The 25,656-nt window shown below is 42.8% G+C and overlaps 1 protein-coding gene across 4 annotated transcripts in view; it reads right to left on the bottom strand.

Moving 5' to 3' along the window:
- Nucleotides 1-25,656, bottom strand: part of LOC144755443 (putative ferric-chelate reductase 1) — a 552,454-nt gene that overhangs the window by 315,481 nt on the left and 211,317 nt on the right. For 3 of the 4 annotated variants that reach the window (XM_078644381.1, XM_078644371.1, XM_078644390.1), the window contains one exon: nucleotides 5,282-5,371. The exons of the other annotated variant lie outside the window; for it this stretch is intronic. In XM_078644381.1, coding sequence (XP_078500507.1) covers nucleotides 5,282-5,371 — 90 coding nt within the window. The remainder of the gene's footprint in view (nucleotides 1-5,281; nucleotides 5,372-25,656) is intronic. 4 annotated transcript variants of the gene reach the window in all.

The raw sequence follows: 25,656 nt of genomic DNA, 5'->3' as shown, positions 1-25,656 counted from the left end.
TACATAGCATGTTGACTCGCCCCTTACTAATAGAGAGAGTTGCAAATGCTATTACACATTTTTGCAGCCGCAAAAGGGAGGATCTCCGGTTTGCAGCCACAAAAAAGGGCTGTACATCTGGCCCAAAGAGCTTTGGCATATTAGTTTTAAGGTGGGTCTCCTGGGGCAAAAGAACTTGTGGAGAAAAGGAAGTTAGCCACCTAATTAAATCACCATACTTTTGCTTGTTGGACATCCCATTTACATTACATGATATCATTCGAACTTTAAGACCCATTGTCCCTGTTCCCTTCTTTCACTTGAACACTTTTTTTATAAAAAATAATTTCTTCTCAAAATGTAATTGCTCCCTATGATTAGGCTTATGTTCACTAGCCTTGCTCCCCCATTCCCAAAACAACCCCCTCCACCCAACACCTCCCAGTCCCAAGTGAGAGGGGAATAGTCCACAATACCCCTCCTGCAGTAATGAACGACCTTCCTGGGTGCCATGATTGGGCAACCCGGGTGAATTACCCATCCCCGTTATTCACTCTTTAATTATGATACTCAATTTCCACTACCCGCTCATTTTTTTTGCTAGAAATCTTTTGCAGCAGCTCCTGGGCTTCATCTCTGTTAGCAAGCATGTGAAATTTCCCTTTCACCAAAACCCTTAATATAGACTGTTGGGTAATTGCTGTTTGTGCGCCCTGTGCTTTAAACAAGTATAATAACTTTATGAATTCCTTTCTACGTCACGCTTCTGCTGCCGAAATATCAGAAAAGATACAACTGCAATGCACTTCGTCAGTAGAGAAATGTTTCTTTTGAACGGCTCTGGTCAAAATCTGCTCTTTTATGCCAAAGTCCACAAAATTTACCAAAAATGTCCGTGGCAGTTTTGAGTTTGAATATGGCTAAGCCGGGACCCTGTTTACCTGCATGATTTTGAGATCTAATGTGTACTAGAACAGTTTTTCTTAACTCCTTCAGCGCGGAGCGAATTTTCGCGCTGTGCTGAAGGTTCTATTGAGCGGGCGGGGCCATGACGGAATGGTCCCGTCATAGGCACAGCCCAACCGGCGCTCATGACGGAACCGCTCCGCCATGAGCACCGAAGGGGTTAATAAATGTTTCTACCCTTTCAAGGACTTGTACCCTTTAGCATCCTTCCGGAACTCCTACCAGGCTTAGATTGGAGTGGCGTTAATGATTTTCCAACGTGTCAATCTTATTTTCTAGTGAACATTTTTCCTTCCTTGCTCGTTTGACTTGTTGCTGCATGGTATTTATCTACTCCTTCAGCTGCGAGATCCTAGACTCAGTTTCAAGCATACTTGTGGGAAAAGTGCACACTGCTTCTTCAATTTTAGACAATCCTTTGTTCAGGGATCCTATCTCACTTGCTTGCATTACTTTTAATTTTCTAATTTCGTCAAAATAAGGTTCAGCATAGTCTTTTAATCCCACTGCACAATAGCATCCTCTCCTTGCTGCTGATTTCAAATTTGCTTCTCTTGGGGTCCATCTAGTTCCGGATGCGCCTGATCTAGCTGGCCCATATCTGATACTGCTTCAGGAGGCTGAGAATGTACAATCATCCAAATTTTGCTTAGGACAGCAGGGAATTGAGGAGTACCATTATCTTGCAACTAAGCTGTCTGCTTGGGGCTCTGAACAGGAGACTGCATACTTAGAGGAAGCCCAGTTTCAATGGAAGTGGAAGGTACCTGCGATGCAGTTAATGTTTTCCCTTTTTAGGTCTCGCCTGATCCAGCGCATGTGCTAGCCTGGCCGAAACATTTAGTCAGTGGCATTTCGAAGTGCTACCAAATGCTGCTTTTCCCGGCCACCAGCTTGCGATTATGCGCACAAGCGTGCACGCCTCGCGCCGCCCCTCCAATGCAGCGCACCTCACTCCACCCTCCCTGACCACAGAGCGTCCCCACGATCGTGATCGCTTTCATGGACGCGTCGTGTTTTTTAGCAGTCTTCCTCGTGCACTTCTCTCCCCTGTGTTTTTCGCTCGTCCGTATGCTTCTCCCCGCTCCTATTTCTACAAAAGCTCTGCTTCTTGAAGTACTGTCTGGAATGTTCTTGAAGCATGGTCTGCGTTTCCGCTAAAAGTGTTTTGAGGCTCATCTGGGTGATGTATGCCGTACTAATGAAACTATCATCAACAGATGAATTGTACAAAGTGCAGGGTTTGAAATACCATCTTAATTCGCATAATATCGCACGTTCTGTCACTCCAGCGCTGTGCTGATGAGAAACCCGCAGTGTATGGATTGCTGAAGGCAGAACCTTGACAAGCCCCCTCCAAGACCTGCTCACACGCTCTCATTTCCTCCGCAGCCTCAGCGTCGCCTTTCACAGCGCCCCTCGAGTCTTTAACCTCATGCACCCTGAACGCGGGCCTTTGACTGTTCAGAAAAGAAGTCTTCATTAACGCATCCCATCCTGCTTGTAAACCTCCTAAGACTTCCGGGAAAGGAAGATATTGGAAAACCGCGAGAAAAAAGTAGTGATTAAAGGGAGTGTCACGTGTCACTCTATAGAGCATTTGTAAACCGTTAACCCGCCTCCTTATGGTTTACTCTGTGTAAACTGATGAGATTGGTGCGAAAGGTTGCTTGTCAGAATATAGAGCACAAAAATATCCGGCAGCAAAAACATTGTAGCCAGAATATCGTCTACGCAAATATTGGCAACATTTAAAATGCCAGGTCCTGGCTGTGTGCCAAAAATTAAATAATTTGACTCAAGAATATGCGTTTTACATTATTACATTCAAGAAAAAGCTAAATACAAAGTGTGAGTGGCCTTTAAACCTCAACAATCTTGGAATCCACAAAGACACTGTATAGCCAAATGTACTTTTTGTACTATTGGTTGGCCTCCGGGAAGTCAAGTGGTTCTCAGTTTAAATGTATTTTTAAATGTTCTTGTAAGAGCATACAGATTTGGAAATGTTTAATTCTAGTAAACTGCATATATGCAATTGTGGCTGTCATTTTAAAAGAGAATATTTTCAACATTACAATTGTTTGCGATTTCCCCATTAAATCTATCGTGCGTTTGGTGCGTCGTTTCACAAAGCGATTTCTGTTGCACGGAGCCTGTCGTCTTCCCAAATGTAACTTTTTTAAACTTTTATGCCAACCTTTGCTTTGGGTTACTTCTAAAAATGTAGACTTTCAATGTTCGATTTATTGGCATTCAGCAGGAAATGCACGGAAGCCCATGTATGGACCTATTGTAAATTCAACATTCTTTTTGTGCGGTTACTATCCTCAATTATGTGGCAGTGCTTGTGTATGTTACCGTCAATAAAAAAAAACATTCCTTGTGCTTATTTTGTTACTGTTTGTAATGAAACAGAACATGTTTAACCCGAAAGCTTTTTGTTTCTGCTTTCAAGAGTATTGAGAACTAGACAGGGACACGATTTGTTTATATGGTGTTTTAAACCACCCAGTAGCCAAATCTACTTTAAGTTAATATTGACGTGGTAAATGTAACCGTTCTGTAATATGAAATATTTTAGGCATGAACACTGTTTTCTTGTTTTCTCGGCTAATATTTAAAATGTGCAATGCAATTAAATTTGAATTTGCGGGACATATGAATCTGCCATTTGCGCAGTCGCTCTCAGTTTTATAGCACCATCTTACCCTGGGGTTCCTTTTTAAAGTTAAGTTTTTGTTTTCTATAGAATAGATCAAAAGCTTAATAGATATTTATAGAGGACGTGTTCATTGTTTCAGGTGAGAAGTTGTTACTGGATAACAAATGCAAATTATGTCTCGGAGCGTCTATGAAAACAACAATGGAGTAATGTTTGGAATATATTTGTAAAACAAGAATTGGCATAGCCAATAGGTCTCACCTTTGGGACATGATAAGTGTTTAGCCATGCAACAGTTGATGTTGTTGCACCAAGGATATTGCGCTGCATAACTAAATACTTATAAGGTCCCAAAAGCAAGACCTATTGGCTATGCCAATGCTTGTTGCAAATAGCGGGTACTCTTTCGACTTGCCTTGGGTCAAGCTAACGTTTTCTTCATTGGAATCCACCTGCAGTGAATTTTTTATCCTTTGTTGACCTTATTACTTGCCCCCTTCTCCTTGTCATCTGCTGCCATATAGAGATGGGCTGGTCTCTATATGGATATTTGTTGACTCACTTTGTGTGGGGGTCGGGATACCTCCCCTAACCCCCCTTCTGCAAACAACCCTAGTGGGACACTGTCCAATGCCACCCCTCAAATCCAGCCTCTGCTTTATTATCCAATATATTTTCCTCCACGCTGTAAGGGCTTGACACTATTGCTGACCCTTGGCGGGATGTTAAACTGCACTCTGCTCTTGCTTATGCTATCTTCATTTGAGCTGTTCGTGTTTTAGCTTTAAGGGCCCCAGCAGTATCCAGATTGCCGATCATTTTAGTCATTTTTAAATGCCTCCCCATTGTGGTGAAATGCAAACTTCCCCTCTTCCGGCCTCAGATTAAATTAAGGGAGAAAAGCCAACAAGTCAACCGCAACTAGGACACCCTACAAATGTTACGTTTGCTTAGGTACTTACCCCTGGTATGAAACCTGGTGGCTCTCCCCTGATATCGGATTCATGCTGCAAGGCACACACAGACTCGAAGATAGAAAAATCTCCTGCTTTTCTCTCTTTTTTCCTTTTTCACCCACTGAGTCCGCGGTCCAAAAACGGTGTCTTCAATCAGGAGCAGTGCTGCAGCATCTTTGTGCTGATCTGCAGCCGCTGCTCCACCTCTTTGGGCCACACCATTCATCTTAGCCCATCAGGTAAAGAGGCCCCCTTGTGAGATCAAAAGTCGGGGACTGCGCGGAAACTCTGATGAAAGCCTTGCTCTGCCCCTGCTGGGGGCACCGCAAATATTACCAGGTAATGTTTCCAGCGGTGCCCCCGCTGTTCCGCTATTCCCTGCAACCACTGCCCAACCATGCCATCGGCAGCATCTCAGAATCCCAGCGGAAGCAGCAACTAATGCCGTACAATGAGTTGGGGGACAGGGAGGGTTGGTCACCTGGCAGCAGTGCATGTGGGATTGTCAGCTGCCCAATCTAGCAGGTTTAAGAAAAATAGCGTAATAATGGTTGATCAGCCCCAGCTCATAATCTGAAACAGAACGACTTTTTGGAGTAGGAATAGGTCATGCATGAGTGTTTGCAAATGGACCTAAACGACACAGATGTGCACACATTGGCATAATCTTCGATGTTGTGAAGAAGAAGAAAAATGAAATTAGGAAGACACTCACCGCAAGGGCATTCTGATGTCCAATAGGAGATGTTGTACTTTCGGTTGTATCTTGAGGTAATGCAGATCCAGTAGCACTCACTGGGGCCCTCTACCAACAGAACACAAGCGTAAATGTTAGGTTTATAACTAACTGTTTACTATGAGCGATCTTGGTGTTTGTATAACAGTAGCTAAAACCGTATGCGTTTTCTATAAAACATCCCATTTGGTCACAGCATTTAATATTTTTGATGCTGCCGCTTCAATATTATATTACAGCGCCTGGAAGACGTGACTATCTGTATTATGAACCTGCTTGGCTGGAGTGAAACTGGGTTGTAGCAGGACCATGTCTTCCTTTCAATTTTAGATTGAGTGTGCATTCAGATCACATTCCTTTGGACTGGGGTTTTGTCTGTGGGGTAGCAGTATGTGTTTTCACTCGGGGGAACATTCTAGGGTCAGCGTGAAGCTCTGGAGTGACGCCATAATGGAATGTTATGGCTGGACTGACTGAAAGCTGAGGCATTGGCAAAGTGGGTTTTGACTGGATTGGAAGGCTGAAGGTACTTCATACCATGGGGCTAATTGATTAAAACATTTATCAGTATGTGAAGTAGTACTCCTCTAATACTATTTTACATACTCAAACACCATCATTTTAAGGCTAATACTGAATTAATGTTTCAACTTGTGGGCTTCCTATTGTCACATTTGAAAAACATTTCTCATAATCATCTATAATCAAAACGATAGGGCTGATCCACGAAGGCATTTATGAGTTTGTGTAGTAGTGGGACATAAGTACTACTTCACAATACTTTGTATGTAGTTTGCATGTACTCAGCCTCTGTGTATTCGTCCCATGTCACTTGAGAAGCCTTCATGGAGGTGGCCCCAGGGCAAGGTTTTTTTTTTACTACAAACATAACAAGTAGCCCTTTCATTCCTCTCTTACATTTGATTTTGAAAACAACTGTTGAGGTAAGAGATGGAATCAGCAATTATTAGCACGTGTGGTTGACCACCAGAATCGGACTCTTTATTTCACTCAATCCTTGCCCTTTTACTTTGATCTCTCTCTAACTCTCTCTAACTATCTCTATATATGCCAATATGGCTACTTTCTGTCTTTCCATCTCAAGTGTCTTTCTATCTCAAGTGTCTCTATCTGCCCCATGTGGATGTCTTTTCCTTGCAATACACCTTCCTGTACCTCACTCCCTTAACCTCCATACTCTCTACCACTCTCTATGCCTACCTCTACAGTCCAAGCTGCATGTTATCGTGTGCATAGAATGTATTAGAGCCTAAATGGACATACTAGGTCAGTGCTTATGAGTCTACTCTAAATTATGTGTGCTCAGTTGTCACATGTGATTATAATGCTTGCGCCAAATGAGGGTGAGAAAAGATTTTTGCTCAATTCTTTAATCAGAGGAACACAAAGCTACAATAGGATCAGCTTCTGTGTACTTCCTGAATTTTGAGCGAAAGAAAGGTCTACCATTCAGTGTAACAGGGGCAAGAGTCGAGCATGAACAGAGTCCTTCTCACTCCAGGGGTGCGAGACACCAGCAAGTTTGCTTTTCCTTTCTCTGAAAAGGTTGCAGATTCTTCTTGGGGAATTAGGAAATCTTTCGATCTGACCTAATCATTTTGGGGAAAACTAATTGGTTGATGTTTTTTGGGCTAGTGCATAATATTAGAATAACACATATGCTATAGCAGTTAAAATATAACTTTAGTTGCCAAATATTCGTAATAACAAATATAGCCCCCCTTCACGACTGGCAATCTCACAGCAGCTGAGAAAATCAAAGCACAGCATCATTCCATCAGGTGAACTCTTATATTTTTCTCCCTAATTCTCTTCACCTGCCTTGAAGGAAATATGCCTATCGGTTGTCTTTTGCTGGACTTTTACAATTCTATGCACTATGAAGTGCCTGTGCTGCCCTTTAAATAAGGTAAATTGGCCTATTTCTAATTGGTATATGTAACACAGCTATACGTCCCTAGTATATGGAGTGTAAAAGTGTACCCAGGGCCACTAGTGGATTGCAGCACCTATTGTGCTATCCACTACAGTGGCAGTTCAAGCATGGCTTCAGGCCTATCACTGCAGCCTGCCTGAACCGGTCTCTTGGCTATACAGGAAAGCATGCCTGTATGCATATTTGGTTAATTCGTGAACAGGGCAGAGTGGTAGTTTTCACTTTGAAATGCTCATCTATGCTCTAACTTAACGGTAATAGACAAGTCATTCATCAACTCATGCTTTAAGATGATCCCGGACTCCTCATTTGAGAGGCAGCACTCCTGTACTTACTGAACATACTTATTCTCTTTTCTCTAGTAGTCCAGGATCCTTAAATCCAAGGGTGAAATGGACAGGAGTCTGTAATCTAGGTTCAGAAGTGACAGCTTCCAAGCTCAGAAGCTAAACTAATGAACTAATAAACTCATGAACTAATTAAATGAAATTAAGGCACTGATATAGAGTTTGGCGGAGTGGGTACCGCACCCTCTCTGTCACAGCATTGATCTGCCGCTTCATTTAGAGGAGGGCAGAAAAAAATATAACGTTTACAGAGCCTACTACGGCTCTGACTGACATAGTATAATATGGGGCTTTGGAGGAGAGTCATCGGACTACCTGCCCTATTTAGAGTGGGCAGTCAATTAGCTTTTTGTTTTGCTGTCGGTGGCCATGATGGGACATTTAAAAAGGATAAAAATGACCTCCTCACCATGGAGTGGGGCTCATTAGTTTTTTTCAATTTTCAAGACCAAACTCCTTTTTATTTTTCTAGTCCTAATATCACCATGCCTCAGGCCTTTTTACTTTTCATATCCGGCCCACGGGCTGCTATATTCACATTAGGTTCCAACAACTGCACCGACCGAGCCCACCGGCCCAACACCCAAAGCGGCACCTTGGTTTAACCATAGGACCCCTCAAACTCTTGATTCTGTACCTGTGATTCCACTCCATCTAATGAAGTTAGCCCATATCTTGCTTGTGCCACCAGGCGTAGCCTCAATATCCAAACAGCAGGTCTGATATACCGCTTGAGCCAGATGGTTGCACATGGAGGAAGTCAGTCGGTCCAGTCTATACAGATCTCCCTCCTGGCTAAAAGCACCAGATAAAACAAAAGGCCCCTCTGCACTCTACTCAACAGGCTAAGTGAGGTTATGTCTACCCCCATTAAAACTAACACTGAACTTAACGTGATATTCACACCTAGGATATCTTTTAAGAAGTTCTAAATATCTTTCCAGAATGCCATTACCCTGGTACAAGTGAAGATTGGGTCTCAAGAGGCCACATCTTCTACATCTAGGAGCCGGCTCCTGAACAAAATTTGTGATCTTTTGGGGGTCAAGTATAGCCTATTTATGGTAAAAAATCTATTTTGCTTCAGATTATCCAGTTTGACCACCGAATACAACAACTCCAAAGATGTCTGCCATACTGGCTGCAACTCAACCCCCTGTGTGATGCCTTCCTATATTGAATATGGCACCGTCAGATTTCTATCCTCTGCATTCGGGAACTTCCAATACTAAATGGCAACCTGTAGTCCCCAGATCCTGGTATGTTGACTCAAATTCCCAGCCCCCCACACCCAATCTTCTGAGCCGCACTTACAAACCAGGAAGACAGCTGATTATATTGAAACCTTGATAGTGAGCCCCCAGTCTTGGCCCAAACAGCTGTCCAGTGTAGGATCCCCTGCACTGCCATCAACTTCCCAAGGTGACTATCCCAGACCTTCTTAATGGAAGTCTCAACCCATCTCTTAAGCATTCTGGAGTACTCCGGGAATCCCAGATAAGAGCGAAGTCTGAATAATAGTCGATGCCCGTAATCTTCCTGGCTCGACTCCAACGACTTAGGGCGGCCTTTAAAATCTTCAATCATACTTTTAAAAAAAACATTTCAGGGAGCCAAACCTATATAGGAAACCAGAGGCCCATAACTCATTGGTCATTTATCTAGAAACAGCCCCCAGGTTGAGCTATCTGGCTTACCTAAAAACATCCTACAGTTCTTAAACTGAAATGCCATACAATACAAGTTCAAACTTGGAATGGCTAACCTGCACCTCAACTTCTTCCATGCAAGCCTTGGCCCTCTTGATGCCCATATAAAGCTAGTTATTTTCCCCTGGATCTTATTGATTACTGATCTCGGGAATGTAAGAGGGATACAATTAAATAGATATGTCAGTTTGGGAAGAATCAACATCTTGACCTTATTCACTCACCCATAGACTGTAAGTGGAAGATTCTTTGATCTAGTGAGAAAGACATCCACCTCCTTCGCCAACCTAGCCAGATTATACAATGGAATTGCATCCAGGGGTTGACAAAAATGATACCCAAATATTTCATCTCTGTCCTGACTTCCCCCATCCAGCCTTCCACGTTCCAACACATTACCTCTTATTATGTTCCTGGGTTAGGCCCACGTAGCAAAGCTGCTCATTTCTTACATTGTCCTATTTTTTCACAATAACATTTCTGCAGTGAACTTTTGCGACTATTTGCATGCATGACAATGTTGGATTCGTTTCTCCTAAGCTACTTTGTGTACACCTCTAGTTTTGCACAACATTATCACGATGCCTCGCACTTGATGTACAAGGCCTCTCTAAGCACTATGTGCAAATGTTGTTCTATCTTCATCCACGCCCCGACAGCGGTATCTACAAATCCAGAACATTGCTAATCTACAACGTACATTGTAAGTCTGCATTCTATTATAAATAATGAGCATCTCAATAGATTATCAGAGGAGGCACTTCAACTGACACCGAGGGTCCCTGTTTGCTGATACTTCACCATGCAGTGGTCTGACATCTCCGCGAGGGGGTGTCCAGTTTGTGACCAACACCGGCTGCTATATTCTCTCTCACCAAGTAATGGGGTTGGCTCATCCCTGGGGGAGATTCTTGGCTTTATACCCACACACCCTCTAGGTATATTTAGAGGAGGTTATGCATAGTAGGAGTACACCCAATTACTGCCTTGTTTAGATGCCTGCATATATACACTGTTTTAGCACCATGGTAAGCTATATATACTATTTACGATCTTGGTGCTCGTAATCACCTTTAACTGCTTCTATCTACTGATCATCAATGGAGAAGCGTGGCTCAATGGTTAGAGCGGCAGACCCTGATGCAGAGAGAGGTCTGGCCTGGGACCAGGGTTCAATTCCCGCCTCGGTGGCTCTTGGACTCAATCTCCCCGGACCTGATAATTCTCGCCTCGGTGCCTAGTCTAATCATGGGTCCCACTCTGTGACTCTGGGCAATAGCTTGCTTAATCTCCACAACGGCCCCAGCAGCGCTTGGATGCCTGACTTCACCTTGGGGGTGCCCAGGAGTGGACATTTCACATGGAAAAGCCAGGAAGGGTTCCACAGCAGTATGAGTGCAGCGCTGGGACGCCCCGTCGCGTGGGCAGCCGTGCGCTTTACAAATACAACACATTTACATTTAACATGTACTCTATACAAGAATAACATTGGTTTAATGATTATATGTGTATTCTGTATATTTCTCTGAGCACTGGCGTAGCTAGGGGTGCGGTGGGGGCGGTCCGCCCCAGGCGGCACTATTTTGGGGGCGGCAGCTGCGTGGGACTGGTAGCCAGCCCAGGATTTACTTAGGCACATAGTCGAGCAGCACTGCACACGTCACGCGTATGTAAGTGCACTGTGCAAGTTAGGCTAGGACTGTACTTGTTACTTCAGTTTCTCTTAAGCGCTCCTATGCCCGACATTGACTGCAGTGCTCCCAAAAAGTCAAATATCCTCCTATGTTCGCCCCGCCCGTCTCTCTGCTCTCGTCTCCGTCCTCGTGTGCTCTGGTATGCGAGGCTCACTCCCTGCGCCGCATTAAGCAACAATTCAGTTCATTACATTTTGTGGACTAGCAAGAAGGACCCCAAACAGGTCTCACGTGGAAACCGGAAGCACTCCCACAGCCACAGAGGAAAACCGACTGCTGGGTAAATAGAACAGGGAAAGAAAGAAGGAATGTTGGAAGAAAAGGGTGAAAAAAAGGAAGTAGGGATGATGGAGTAGGAGGATGAATGGATATGTGGATGAATGTGTGGGTGAAAGAAGAAGTGAATGATGATGGATGGACACATGAAAGTATAGTAAAGGGATGGGTGGATGGGTGAGTACGTGAACGGACAAGTGAAAGGATGGCAGAACAAATGGATGAATAGTTGAGTGAATCGATAGGTGGAGGGACAGCTGAAAGGAGGATAGAGTAAAGGGCTGTTTGAGTGGGCGAAAGATCTGTGAATGGAAGTCGTAGTGGATGGATGATGAATGAATGGCAGGGTGAATAGATGGGTGGCAAAGTGAATGAATGTATGGGTGGATGGCAGATTGGATGGATGGCAAAGTAAATGAATGGATGCGTGGCAGCGTGAATGAATTAAAGGCAAAGTGACTGAATGCATGATTGGATAGCAGAGTGGATGGATTGATGAATGAATGGCAGAGTGGATAAATGGATGGATGAGCAGATGGATGGCAGAATGGATGGATGGTGGAGGGGATTGATGCATGGTAGAGTGGATGAATGGGTGTTTGAATAGCAGAGTGGGTGGATTGATGGATGAATGAATGGCAGAGTGGATGGGTGGTTAAATGAATAGATCAAAGAGTTGACGAATGGATGAGTGGCAGGGTGGATGGATGGTGAATGGATGGCAGAGGTGATGGCAGAGAGGGTGAATGACAGAGTGGATTGATGGATGGATGGAAGAGAGGATAGGAGGATGGATGGATGGCAGAGTAGGCTGATGGATGGCTGAGTAGATGGAAGAGTTAGTGAATTGATGAAAGGATGTCAGTTGATCGATGAATGGCAGAGGTGATGGTAAGATAAAAGAGTGGAGGATGGATGCAAAGAGAATGGATGGCAGAGTGAATAGATCAATGGGTGGCAGAGTGGATGGTTGGTTTTTAGACTGTATGGATGGGCAGATGGATGGCATAATAGATGGATGGCAAATTGGATGGATGGATAGATAGATAAATAGATAGATAGAATGGGGAAATATTGAATGATGGATGAAAGAATGAATGGATGACAGAATCTAAAGGTGAAATAGTGGATGCCAGTAGGTGGATGGAAGGGTGAAAGAATGAATAGATAGATGCATGGATGGAAGAGATAATGAAGCTGTTCTATTGCTATAGCTTTGCTTATGTTTCTAAATACTGTTGTTGTTTGGTAGAGTGTGGGTGTGGAGTGTGACCTATGTGGGAGTTGTTTTGGTGTTGTGCTTGATGTCTAGCGGGTGGTTTTACTGCTGTGGTCTTGTAGCAGCAGTTCAGTATGGAGAGGTGTAAGAGGAGGAAGGGAGGGAAGGAAGGGATACATTTACTTATGCATTTAGCTACTATTTTAGTTCTGGTGGGCCTTCATCAACTGAGACTTGACCTTCGAGGTTTGCTCTAGGCTTACGCCACAGTTTCACACCCTTTCTTATGCAGTGGAGTAGAGAGTGGCGTAACTTATACCCTGCCAATCCAACCCTGCTGCTCGTCAACATTTTTCCCCAGATCCACCCTCCCCGCCGCTACCTGCCATGGGTGGCAATCTGGGGGATAGCCCCGGGCGCCAGAAGCTCTAGCTACGCCTCTGTCTCTGAGTACAAATAAATATGAGTGAAGGGTTCTGATCTGTTTCCACGATGCCTGAGGGTCAGGGTTGTCATGTTTAGTGGTTGCCAGAAACCCTTAACTTCCTGATAAGGTTAGGGGGGCTTACGGTGGCACCGTGAGCTAGCTGGTCTAAAGACCAACATATCCTGTGGGGGTGTCAAGTAGCAGTCCAAGCACCAAGCCCCTAGTTTATTCTGTCCAACAAACGCACAGATCCTACGGATTAGTAGGAACTACAGGACACCCTGATTTGGAATTATTCACTACATATCCTAATAGATCCCCAAACACAGTCGTCATACACTGCACCCTGGGAATAGTCTGAATAGGATCTGATGTATTAATAACCAGGTCATCCACATACAGCGCAATCTTATTTGAAAAGTGTGAAGTGCTGTATCGGATTAGCTGATCCTCTCTTCTAAGTAACTGTGCAAATGGTTCAATATAGATATTGAACAAAAGGGGAGACAAGGGGCAGCCTGCCTAGTGCCTCTATGAACACCAAAGCTCCTTGTCAATATCCCATTAAGCTGAATTCTAGCCGATGCATTCTCACATAACCTCTGAATCCTGGAAATAAAACAAGAACTAAAACCCAATACTGCCAAGATCTCCCGCAATTATGCCCAGCATACTCAGTCAAACATCTTGGCAGCATCATTCATAACCGCAGCCAAAAGAATTGAACGAGCAGTGGTTAGATCAACAGATCCAATCAGCTGTTGAGTAAGCTCCTGTATGGATTAGCTGTAGAGCTAGCTTCGTTGATCTTCCAGGCGGAATGCTTGTGCCAACCTTATAATCTGTGTTCAACAGAGACATTGGGCTATACCAATCGGCCTTCCTGGGATCCTTGGTAGGCTTTAATATTAAAACTATTGTAGCTTCCTTCCATTATTGAGGAATCTGCTCATCCTGCTGGTATATTGCATTAAACAATATCTCCCACTCTGGGACTACCTCCTCCATAGAAGCTTATACATTTCTGATGCAATAGCAACCGTCCGCCTTGCTGTCCTCAGGTGCTCCCTAATTCCCTCCTGTGTGATCTGCACCTCTAAGCACTCTTTACCCTCCACAGTAAGCCCTGGCATCTGTATGCTCCCCAACCATCCTCCAAGCCTATCTAAAACCAGAAAAACTTCTTCAGTATAAAGTATAGAAAATAAGGACAGCAGATGTCCCTGCATTTCCTCAACTTTATTCAAAACATTCCCTTGGGAATTCACAACCAGCTCCTTAATGGTATTCCAAGGTCTCTCAACCCTTGCCTTCCATGCCAATAAGCACCCGCTTGCTCCCCATACTCAATATGCCTCATACACTTAGCATACCAGTATAACAGCGTTCCCTACACTTAGCCTCCACCTTGATTTTATAGTTAAGCTGCATCTCCTCCAGATGTTTTTGGGCCCTTTACCTTTCCCTAATGGACCCCCTATTTTACCTTTGCAATACCGCCTCCAGGACCCCACCTTTTGCTCCAGCTTACACACTTCTCCCCTTTCTGCCTTACACTTGAAATTTGACTGACTGCGATAACCCAGCGAATGTAAGCTTTATATGTGACCCATATTACCCCGAGCGAAGCCGAGCGGCGTTATCGAGAAAAAATGACCAACAGCTCTTTTTAGAGTGGAACCAACCCCTACCTCCAACAAAATGGTTTGTTTTAAAGACCACCCAGAGTTTTGATCATCCCCCCATACATTGAACAGATGTAAGAATAGCCGAATGATCCGATATATGGCCAGGAGAATGGCTGACCTCTTTTTTTTTTTTAGCCGCCAGAGCTCTATTGGCAAAAAAGTAAGCCAGTCTAGAAAAACATACATACTTTTTACTATGGAACGTATATCCTCTTATTGAACTCTTTAAATACTGCCTTGCATCAACCAGCCCAAGGTCCTGGAGCATATGTGTAGGACCTGTTGCATCCTGGGACTTTGGGTGTAATCTCTCTGGGTAGATCGATCTAAAATAGGGTCAATAGCATGTTAAAATCGCCTCCTATTTCCTATGACGCCGTTACTTCAAATAAATTCCACTCCAAATTTGCAATATATTGGGGTCAATCCAAAGTTGGACCATAACATCTAACACACGCAAACTTGAATCCAACACACTGCACAATTGCTATGGCCCACCTACCAGAACTATCAGTTTTGAAGATATAACCTCCACCCCAACACCCCTCTTTACCAAGATAGCCACTCCCTAACAGTATTCTGCCTGATCTGAAGCCACATAAATCTCCACCCATCTAAATTTAGAGAAAAAAAAAACTCTACTTTCAATAGCAGTCAAATGAGTCTCTTGCAAAATTATAATGTGGGCTTGACTTTCTGCTAGATAGCGCATCACCAACCTCGGTCTACCCTGAGTCCTAAGACATTCACATTCCAAGTTATAAATGATAGTTCCTTACCGCCGCCCCTCATCTCCAACTACATTTGGGCACCTCTACTTGTATACATCTCAGGCCTAGGGACGTGTATATTACTGCTTGGTATAATCAAGGACTTTTTCTGTTTCTTCCAACTTTTCCCCTTACTTGTGCCCCATCCCACACCCACTCCCTCCCCCGCCCCCCATGGGAGAGACTACAGAAATGAAAAATAGAAAAATAAGATACCTAACCTCACCCAAACACATCTTAGTGATCAAAAGACTTCCTAAGACTCATGGTACTGTCCCCTTTATGATAGTATCCATCAATGCATCCACATCCTCCACAGCTCGATAATTAAACATCTGGTTATTCCATATGATACGAAGAATTGCTGGGAACTTTAATTGCACTTTTGCCCCCAATTTGAGCCGTTCCTCCATTCTCCTGCCAAGCTCCCACTGCGGCTGATCCGTAGCCCTACATACATCTGGTCTGATGGAAAAGGTAAACACTATGACCGTATAAGAGCCATTCCTCAAAGCTGTGCTCAATACTGCCTCTTTCACTGCATGTTAGAGAAAATTAAACTTGACAAGAACTGCTGTGATAGCAGTCTTGTCAGTATTTATAGTTTTCCGTGGGGCTGGCAGACAACTCTGAAAGCACTGGACAAAGGTCCCTTGGGATGGTGGGGTCAATGTTCTGAGTCATTCCGATGTGACAGTGTTGTAAAGTTCCCTTTTTGGATGGTCATCCACCCACTTTTTGCTCTAGATGCTGTGGTACATCCGGTGGGTGTATGTCACCATTCTACCCGGAACCTACTATTTTTGTGACTTTGAGATGGCATGATCCATCTTCAGCTGTACAGTTCAGATAGCCCACCATAGATGTAGGGCTAGCCTTTTGGGAGTGTACACCTCCTGACTGACTAATTTCCTGTCTGCCACATGCAAATGTGCCTGGGGGCAGGAGAGGCCTTTGTCCTTGACAGGAGAAGAAGTCACTTGTATATCTGAGGTGGTGCCTCCTTTGAAACTCACTGTCTTGATGTGCCACTTCACTAGCCCCCCTGGAAGGGCGAGGGGTCACCGCCTTCCTGCCCAGGCATTTTTCTCCTATCTCTGGGAGTGATCATACTTCCTAGCAGGGGTCCAGATGTCTATCCTGATGGCAATCAGTGCAGAAAGCCTGCTAAGGCGCAAGGGAGATGAGGCATCTCGGTGGGCACTCTCTAAGAATGCCTCCTGGGTGCATGAAAGCTCACCCACGGCACGAGAATCGTGTCAGGGGTGAAAAAGCACTGCGGAATTTGGTGGTACAATAGAGGAGCAGGCTAACTCAAGGTCGTTAGCCACCAGTCCATGTTACTCTAGGGGACTCACAACGGTTTCCTCTGCCACTTGCTCTGCGTCCTCTCGTCGAACTGAACTGCTCTTTCTGTATTCTGAAAGATTCTTTCACCGCCTGGGACTTGGACGGGGACACCCAATTAGCTCTCATGCTGCCAGGAGTTCCCCAGAAGTTGATTCGCGCCGACGCCTGCCTGTTCTATTTGCTGAGGCCTGCCTGTCCCTGCAGGGTCTTGAAGCTGCCTCCGACCACAGCCCCACTCACCACTTTTCTCGGAAGCTGACCGATTCCGATCGAGGCTCAAGCAATGAAAGAAACTCCAACATTAAAAATTCGCCACTTGCAGCACTCCTCTGGAGCATTCCGATGGCTCTCAATTCTATAGACCAGGCCCTGAAAAAATAAGTGCCGGTGCCTAGCACCGGCACAAATTAAGCACTGTCTATAGATCCCTGTTCGCTTTCAGTTATCTTTAATGGAGAGGTTACTATAGAACAGTGGTGCCCCATCGGTCTCCTGTGGCACCCCGTCAAAGCTAGCAAGGAGCACCACACACCAGGCACACAGTTGGGGAACTCCTGAATGGTAAAAGACGCACTTTTCCTCCGAGGACTGTGTTTGTGAGGTCTTCTTTCACTCCAATCACTATAAATGTAAAGTTTTTTGCAATCCATCCTATGGCCACAAGGTGTCAACCTTTCTCTCATTATTACTTATCATCATGACATGTTTACTTTACAAGGCTTTGTAACCAGCAAAGCAATTTCAAACGCGTATATTACAAGCCCATAACTATATAAACTCCACTGAAGATAATGGAAAACCAGCTTGTTATCGCTCTCTATTGGGAGACTTAATAAAGTTATTTGTTATTAAACATTTATTAGAAAGGAGGTCCACAGCATTCATTAAAAATAAAGTATTTATTTTGAAGTTGAAGACGAAAGCACAGCACAACTGGCAGCAATCAGAAATCCGGTAAACTGCTCCTAGTGGAACCTGGAACCTGAAATGTAAGATGCAGAAAAGCATCACTACATTCCACGTTCCAGCTAGCAGATAGTAGAGAGTATTATACACAAGAAATACAGGTAAAGACAGAATGTAACACATCTTATCCCTAAACAAAATAATTAATTAAAAAACCTGCTGGGAAGTCTTTTAGGTCTAACATTACTTTTGACTCTGGAAGCAATAGATAAATCGCTTCGCCCAACACTGTGAGGAGAAACCTTTAGATTATTAAAATTATGTACAAGATTACCATGGTTTAAGTCTGAATGAGAAAACTGTGAATTATGCAGAACATTGAGATCACAACACTTAGCAACTCTGCGAACATTCCAAATTCTTCCATCTTGAGTGACAACACTATTCTTAAAAACTTTAACCACTTTGATGGGAGGAAAAAATTTAGAAAACCCTTTGACAATAAATCCAGGTTTCTTGATCCTCACCCACTCTCCCACCACAAAATAAGGGACTTTGACATTCATTTTAGAATCAAACAATGTTTTCATTTTGTGTTGCTTGCCTTCAACACGTTTAGCAATGTTCTCAAGATTAACCAAAGAATTGCCTTTATTAAGTTTTTTGATCCACCACGGACAAATGTCACAAGAAGGTTCCCTACCCCTAAGAAGCATGAAAGGACTCACACCAGTGACAGAATGAGGAGTAATGCGATACGTCCATAATCTCTTCCTCACAAGCTCCAACCAATCTCCTCCGATGAAACAGCACCATGTAAACATTCCTTAAGAACACGATTAAAGTGCTCTACCTGGCCATTCTCCCTAGGCTCATATAAGGATGTGGTAAGATGTTTGATATTACAATTATTAGGAAATTCTACAATATCAGAAGAACAAGCTGCGTGCCATTATATGTGACAAAAGTTTCAGGAACCCCCATGGGAAAAAATCTCCTTTATCGCTTGAGATGATGGACTTCCAACAAACTTAATTTCAGGCCATTTAGAGTGATAATCTACCATGACCAAGGCATAACGAGCATTGAGAGGAAGATGTCTGAAGGGACCAGAGATATCAAAAGCTACCTTCTGCCAAGCAAAACTTGGCCAAGGTTTGAGGAGAACTGAAGACACATGTAACATTTTATCACTATTTATGCATTGCGGGCATTCTCTTACCATTCTGTCAATCATTTTATCAATGCCCGGCCACCAAAAATTATTCCTGATAAGACGTTTCATAGAGGACATACCTATGTGTCCCTGGTGTGACAATAACCACATTCTCCTTTGTAAAGAAACTGGAGGAATAATCTTACCAGCTTTGAATAATAGACCACCAAACTCCTCAATTTCAGAATGAACCTGACAAAAAGGAGCTAACTCTACAGAAATCTTTTTCTCTTTGGGCCATCCTTCCTTTACATACCCAAAAATCTGCTGCCACAAAACATCTTTACTCAATTCTTCAAACCACTCTTCTTCTTTTAAAGACAAAAACTCTTCAGAAACACAATCATTAATAGAAGTAACAACATCCTCTTCTTGTTCAACAACTGAGATATTATCATCATCACAAGGCAACCTTGAAAGAAAATCAGCCGTGACATTAGATTTTCCAGGTACGTAAACAATCTCAAAATCATATTCTTGAAGGCGAGAAGTCAAATGGGCTATTCGTGCAGTAGAATTCCAGCCACCTACGGGAGATAAAATCCCCACAAGAGGTTTATGGTCCGTTCGAAGAATTAACCTATTTCCCCACACATAATTGCAAAAATGCTCAACAGCCCAAATACAATCCAGAAGTTCTCGCTCTATTACAGAATACCTCCTTTCTGTGGAGGACAAAGTTCTGGACGCAAATGCAATGCACCACTCTTCTTTACCTGAATGTTGACTAAGCACACCACCCAAGCCATATAGGCTGGCATCTACAGTGATAATACACTTTTTGTTAATACAAAACGATTTAAGAGTGGGTGCATTAGCAATCTCCTCCTTAATCTGTCTGAAAGCAAGATCCTGTCTGTCAGACCAAACAAAATTTGTCGAACTTCTGGTCAATTCTCTAAGCGGTTCCATTTTCGTGGCGAAATTGTGAATAAACTTGCTAAAGTATTCGCATAAACCTGCAAAAGACAACAACTTTTCCTTATTGTCAGGGGCAGGAGCCTTCACAATGGCATCAACCAAGGCTTTCTTAGGTACAACACCATTCCCAGAAAGAGTATGACCCAAATATTCCACAGACTTACAAAAGAATTTACACTTGCTGGCTTTGAGTGTCAGGCCGAACTGTTCTAGTCTGAACAAACCTCTCTAAGATGGACGTGATGCTCCGAGTCATTTTTGGAAAAAACAAGGATATCATCTTGAAAGCATTTCACATACAATCCCACATCTTTAAAAATATGGTACATAGCTCTTTGAAAGACCGAAGCAGCTGAAGCCAATCCAAAAGGCATCCTCTTGAATTGGAATAAGCCATGAGGGGTGATAAAAGCAGTGAATTGTTTAGAATCTTCAGTAAGCTCGATCTGGTGATATGCAGATCTTAGATCTAATGTGGAAAACACACAAGCACCATCCAACATGCAAACTATCTCATTGATGTTAGGGAGTGGATGACAATCAGCAACTAAATTTGAGTTAAGTACCCTCAAATCCACACATAATCTGATACTTTTATCCTGTTTGAGTGCTAAAACAATGGGAGAAACCCATTCAGAGGACTCTATCTCCTCAATTATACCGTCTTTAACCATAGTATCTAGCATCTCTTTAAGTTCATTTCTAATACTGATGGGCACTCCTCTTAATTTTTGTCTAATGTGAATAGCATTGGGTTTCACTTTAATCCTGTGACTGAATCCTTTAAGTTTTCCCAAAGTATCGGAAAATACCTTTGGAAATTGTTTTGAAAAATCAGTGAAAACAGGTAAAGTATTAGAATCAACATCAGACATTGACACAGCAAGAACAGAAACGGGTTTCTTCAACCTAGGATTCAAAGTGATCCCAAGTTTGGCTTGATCACGCCAACCTAGAACATTTACACCTTTGTAAGCAATATATAACTTGATGTCAGCAGAATTACATTTAAAAGAGATAGACACATTTTTAAAACCAATAAAATCAATTTTAGAACCATTAAAATTGGAACCCATAATATCAGGTGCGCATAACGTATTGATATTTACCAAATCTCCAAACGATTCTGTGCAATATTCTAGTGTAATTATTGTCCATGGAGAGCCAGAATCTGCCATTAATTCCAAAACCTTACCCAAAATATTAACAAGACATTTAGGAGGGGGTATTTTGTCAGTCTCTGAAATATCAAAAGCATCTTGAATGGACACTACAATGCCAGATTCCATAATCTGTGAAGCACTCTTACTCTCATCAGAAACACAGGAAACCTTACCTTTAGGAATTCTGGATGAAGAAAAAGAAGATCTTTCAACGTCATTAAAAGATTTACCCACATTTTTGCACATTTTTTAAAAATGCCCTGAACGCCCACATTTGTTACACTGTTTGTTAATAGCAGGACATTGTGGAAAAGAAGCAATATGGTCAGGATCCCCACATCTGTAACAAAAATATTTCCTGTTATTACCATCATTTTTATAAACAAAAGAATTATTTAGTTCCTGAGATTTTATCCTGCTAACTTCACCGCTCGAAGTGGAAGGAGAAGTGACTTTATCTAGAGATTTGATCCATTTTTCAGACTGTTCAAGAGCCTTGGCTGTACTAATAGTTGTTTCCAAACTTGGGTCACCTAAGATCCAGAGTTGTTCCTGAACTTTCTTACTCTTCACATGCACAATAATCTGGTCTCTGATCATCTCAAAGGTCATCAGACCGAAATTGCAATGTAGAGACAATGCACGTAGGGCAGTAAGAAAATCATCGAACACTCATTCTCATCTTGAACCCTAGTATAGAATTTGAATCTATTAAGTGCCACACTAGTAACAGGTTTAAATCTACCTTCAATTCTTAAAACAGCTTCGTCATACACATTAGTATCACCACCAGACCTTACAGGTGGTAGAGTTCTGAAAACTAATTGTCCTTCTGAACCAAGACAATGTAAAAATATATTCTTTTTTCTCTCTGCAGACATACGTTCTCCACCCATAGCCTTAGGGTAAGTAAAGAATTCCTCCTTCCATCTTGTCCACAGTATAGCTGGCTCACCTTTGGTTTGTAAAAATTTAGACGGAGGATCAAATTGCATTGTCAATGTCAATGAACAGCAAAATAAATAAAATATAATATAAATTAATCCAAATAAAACAGGAAATTTGTAACAAAGATGTTCACTCCTTTATAAATGCTTGTAAAATAAGTGCTGAAATGTCCTCCTTAAAATAATAATGCTGCAGATGAAAGTAGAGAGAGTAATTTTCAGAGATATTCCAGTGAATTTGGTGCAATATCCATAAACATCCAGTAGATGGCAGACAAATGACAGCTGCAGTAAAAATACAGCGTAAAGTATCCAGTTCCAAAAACAAAGTGTTGTTATTCTTTTAATGAGGTAAGCAAAAAGCTGTAGAAATGCACACACACCAAAGGATATGTTCACATAAACTGAATAAGTTTTCAGTTAAACGCTGAATATGCTCCAAGGATAAAAAAGCTCGCAATACCCCAGCGCTGAAATAAATGTAAAAGTTGTATGCACAAGGATTGCTAAAGACACAAAGCCATACCTGAGCACAGCGCCGAAATGAACATATGGCGTTTCCCTCTCCGGTGATTATAACGTAGAGTAGTCACCAAGGAAACGAAACAAACATGGTGGAAATGCGTACTGTAACGTGCGTGATGATGAAACGGCGCGTTAACGCGTGTGCAAAACGCTATGACGCGCAGGATGATAAAAATGCAGCGTCGGATAGAACGTTGCAAAGCCTAGCCGGTGAATTGAGGAAAAGGGATGAAAATATACCAAACCGGACCAGTAACTCCGAAAGTCCTCGGAATAACGAGAGAGTAGAGAGTTACCCAGTCTCTAACCAATCCAAGGTAAAAAATAAATATTAATTCCTTCCGTGGATTCGTTACAATTTCTGCTCCTGTGCTTGAATCAATGTGGCAGAAAGATGTCCAGAGTCCCTCGTCGCCAATATTAGAAAGGAGGTCCACAGCATTCATTAAAAATAAAGAATTTATTTTGAAGTTGAGGAGGAAAGCACAGCACAACTGGTAGCAATCAGAAATCCGGTAAACTGCTCCTAGTGGAACCTGGAACCTGAAATGTAAGATGCAGAAAAGCATCACTACATTCCACGTTCCAGCTAGCTGATAGTAGAGAGTATTATACACAAGAAATACAGGGAAAGACAGAATGTAACAACATCTTAAAACCAGCACCAAAGAAAAACCTCGTCATAAACTGGAAATAACCCTGGAAAGTCAGCCTTGTGAACTCATGACTTTCAAGACAGTGCAATGAAATATTTTGTGGTGGGAAACCAGACACCTTGGAGCTTTCATTGGTAGCGCTAGCAGGGGCAATGGGTGGTGTAGGCTGCAGTGGCCTCCTGATGAGGGCCCTGACACATTTTTACAAATTAAGCACTGCTACACAAGATTTTAGAAGCTTTGATATCGATGAATAATAAACAGTTAGATAAGGTTAAAACTTTAGCAGACTCCAAACAGAAACTGCAACTTTAAGAACTGAAATATTTAAGCCACATGCAAAGGAATTGAGACAAATTACGGAACCCTTTTGAAATTAACTGACAAATAATGAACTATCTAGGCGTAACATTTTTATCACATGGCAGCCATTACTGATTATTTGTTCAGAGCACCCGTTTGGTAAAGCAGGAATGTTTAACAAGGTTTGGAGAATTAACAGAAAAATAAAAATCAGACAAGTGATACCTTGTCAACACCTTTGTATCACACTGTTTTTCCAAAGGCACATAAGGAAAGCTCATCTATGGGAGAGAAATCCTGGTGAAAATAAGAGGCCCTGTAGTAAAGATTATAAAACAGCTGCCTTGTAAAGAATGAATAAATTAGGTTATAAAGCAGACAAAGGGTGCTCCTGAGAAAGTAAAGAGTAGTGCTCTAGTCATATGATTATAATACCTTCATCAGCTTCATCCCAATAATTTTTTGGGTGGAAAATGGAAGTATTCCCAAAGCCGGGCTTGCACCCCCCCACACACAAAAAAAGAAACATAATGGGGAGCCACAGCAATTGGCCAATAGGTCAAGAGAGCCCTGGGTCAAACACATTTGGGAACCACTGCCCTAGGGCTAGAGGTACTAGTCCTAGGGCAGTCGGCAGTAACAAACCACACTTCAGAAGCCAAAGCAGGATTGTTTGTTGGGCTCCGTCGAGGACCTACCCAAAAATAACCAGCCAGGTACCTTCTTGGAAATGTAGTCCTGATCCTCAGCGAGTCTCAGCCCTCTACAGTGTTCTTGCGGACTTCTGGAAGAAGATTTACCAAAGTGCTGTGGTTACTGATACCAAGGCTTGTTAGAGGTAAGTCTGACTACCAACGACATTATTCGACATTTTAGCAACAGGAAATCACTGTGCAATGTCAACCATCCAAAGTAGTGGCCCGTTGTCAAGTGTTTGCATTCAATTCCTGCCTGTGTTGTTCCCCCCCCGATAAACTCATCTTCTGCAAGCTCCCGTTCAGCACCACGGATAGCCAGGTACACCACTGCCCTCAAGACACTTAGCTGTGTAGAGGTGCTCTGGCTGGTGATTCCTGATCGGAGGGTTGCTCTAGGCTGAAACTCCAGGGTGCCTCCCTGAACTCTACCTGCAAGTGACAGAGTGTCACAAGAGTGCTTTTTCAGCAACCGTGGCTCACGTTTTTTAGCACCAAGGACAGCCATCACACCTCTGCATCACGGTCCCACGAGCCAGGTAAAATTGTACTGACTGTTGAAGCTTGGTCTATGGACCCACAATACCTTAACTCCACGTGGGTTCAGTTAAACTCACCCTTTAAATGACCGAGTGTCACCTTGTGTTTTCTACATTGAATGCAATGGTTAAGTTTGGCAGCTCTGTAAAATACTGAGTTATTGAACACTTGAAAATCGATAACTCTGGTTATACATGTTGCATTGATTTTGTTTTGGTGTCTAAATTTATATAAAAATTTAAGTTATTTTTATAAATCGGTGTTAGATTTATTTCGAGTCATTTCAATTAGTGATCGTCCATGTTGGTGCTCTGAAATGCTTAACCCATGTTCCTCCATGAAAGCCTTTCTGCTCTTTGGCACTCTGAAAAGACTGAGCTAAGGATTACTAGTGCGAATCCGAGGTCCACTTTTGGGTACTGAGTTAATATTACATGGTAAGGCCCTGCAGCCATACCCCATAATGTTTCCATCTTGCTACAAGTAGCCCCTGTCGCAATTATCAAAATCAGTCCCTCCATCTTCTAGGAGATTTAAAAATGTACAGTGATTAGTGATTTGGCAAAGCATGAATTTGTGCATTAATAGCCTTTTTTTTCCTGCGTGAATAAATTGTCCCCCTCAGCTCGGCAGAGATATTAATGAATAGTCACTGTTGTGATTGCCGTGCTCACAGGGACTACTGGGCAGTAAAACGGGTCTGCTCGGCTCTGTTTACCGCCTGCATTGACAGACGCGGGTTTTCAGGTGTAAAACTCCTTTGCCTGGCAATTCCAGACCGATTAAATGTTTTTTCCATCCACCTCGGTGCGCTGTAAATGTCTTTCAAAGAGAGCTCAAGCATTTCCAAACCAGCTAATGACTGACATTTTAGAAGTGGGTCATAGGAAGGAAATCTGAAGAGGCAGGAACGCCCTCCCACTGGTTTATTAACGGTTTCATGGGGCATTGTTATTGTTGTCTGGAGATAGCTTGTGACACTTCGTCCTGGATGGCACGTCTTTTGTGTATTATGGTCCCAGGTGTGGTTGATTGTCTCAAGCGT

The sequence above is a fragment of the Lissotriton helveticus genome, chromosome 1_1 (assembly GCF_964261635.1).
Source record: "Lissotriton helveticus chromosome 1_1, aLisHel1.1, whole genome shotgun sequence".
Classification (NCBI taxonomy): Eukaryota; Metazoa; Chordata; class Amphibia; order Caudata; family Salamandridae; genus Lissotriton; species Lissotriton helveticus.
The sequence above is the reverse complement of the archived record's forward strand: the minus strand, read 5'-3'. Positions and strand labels throughout refer to the sequence as shown.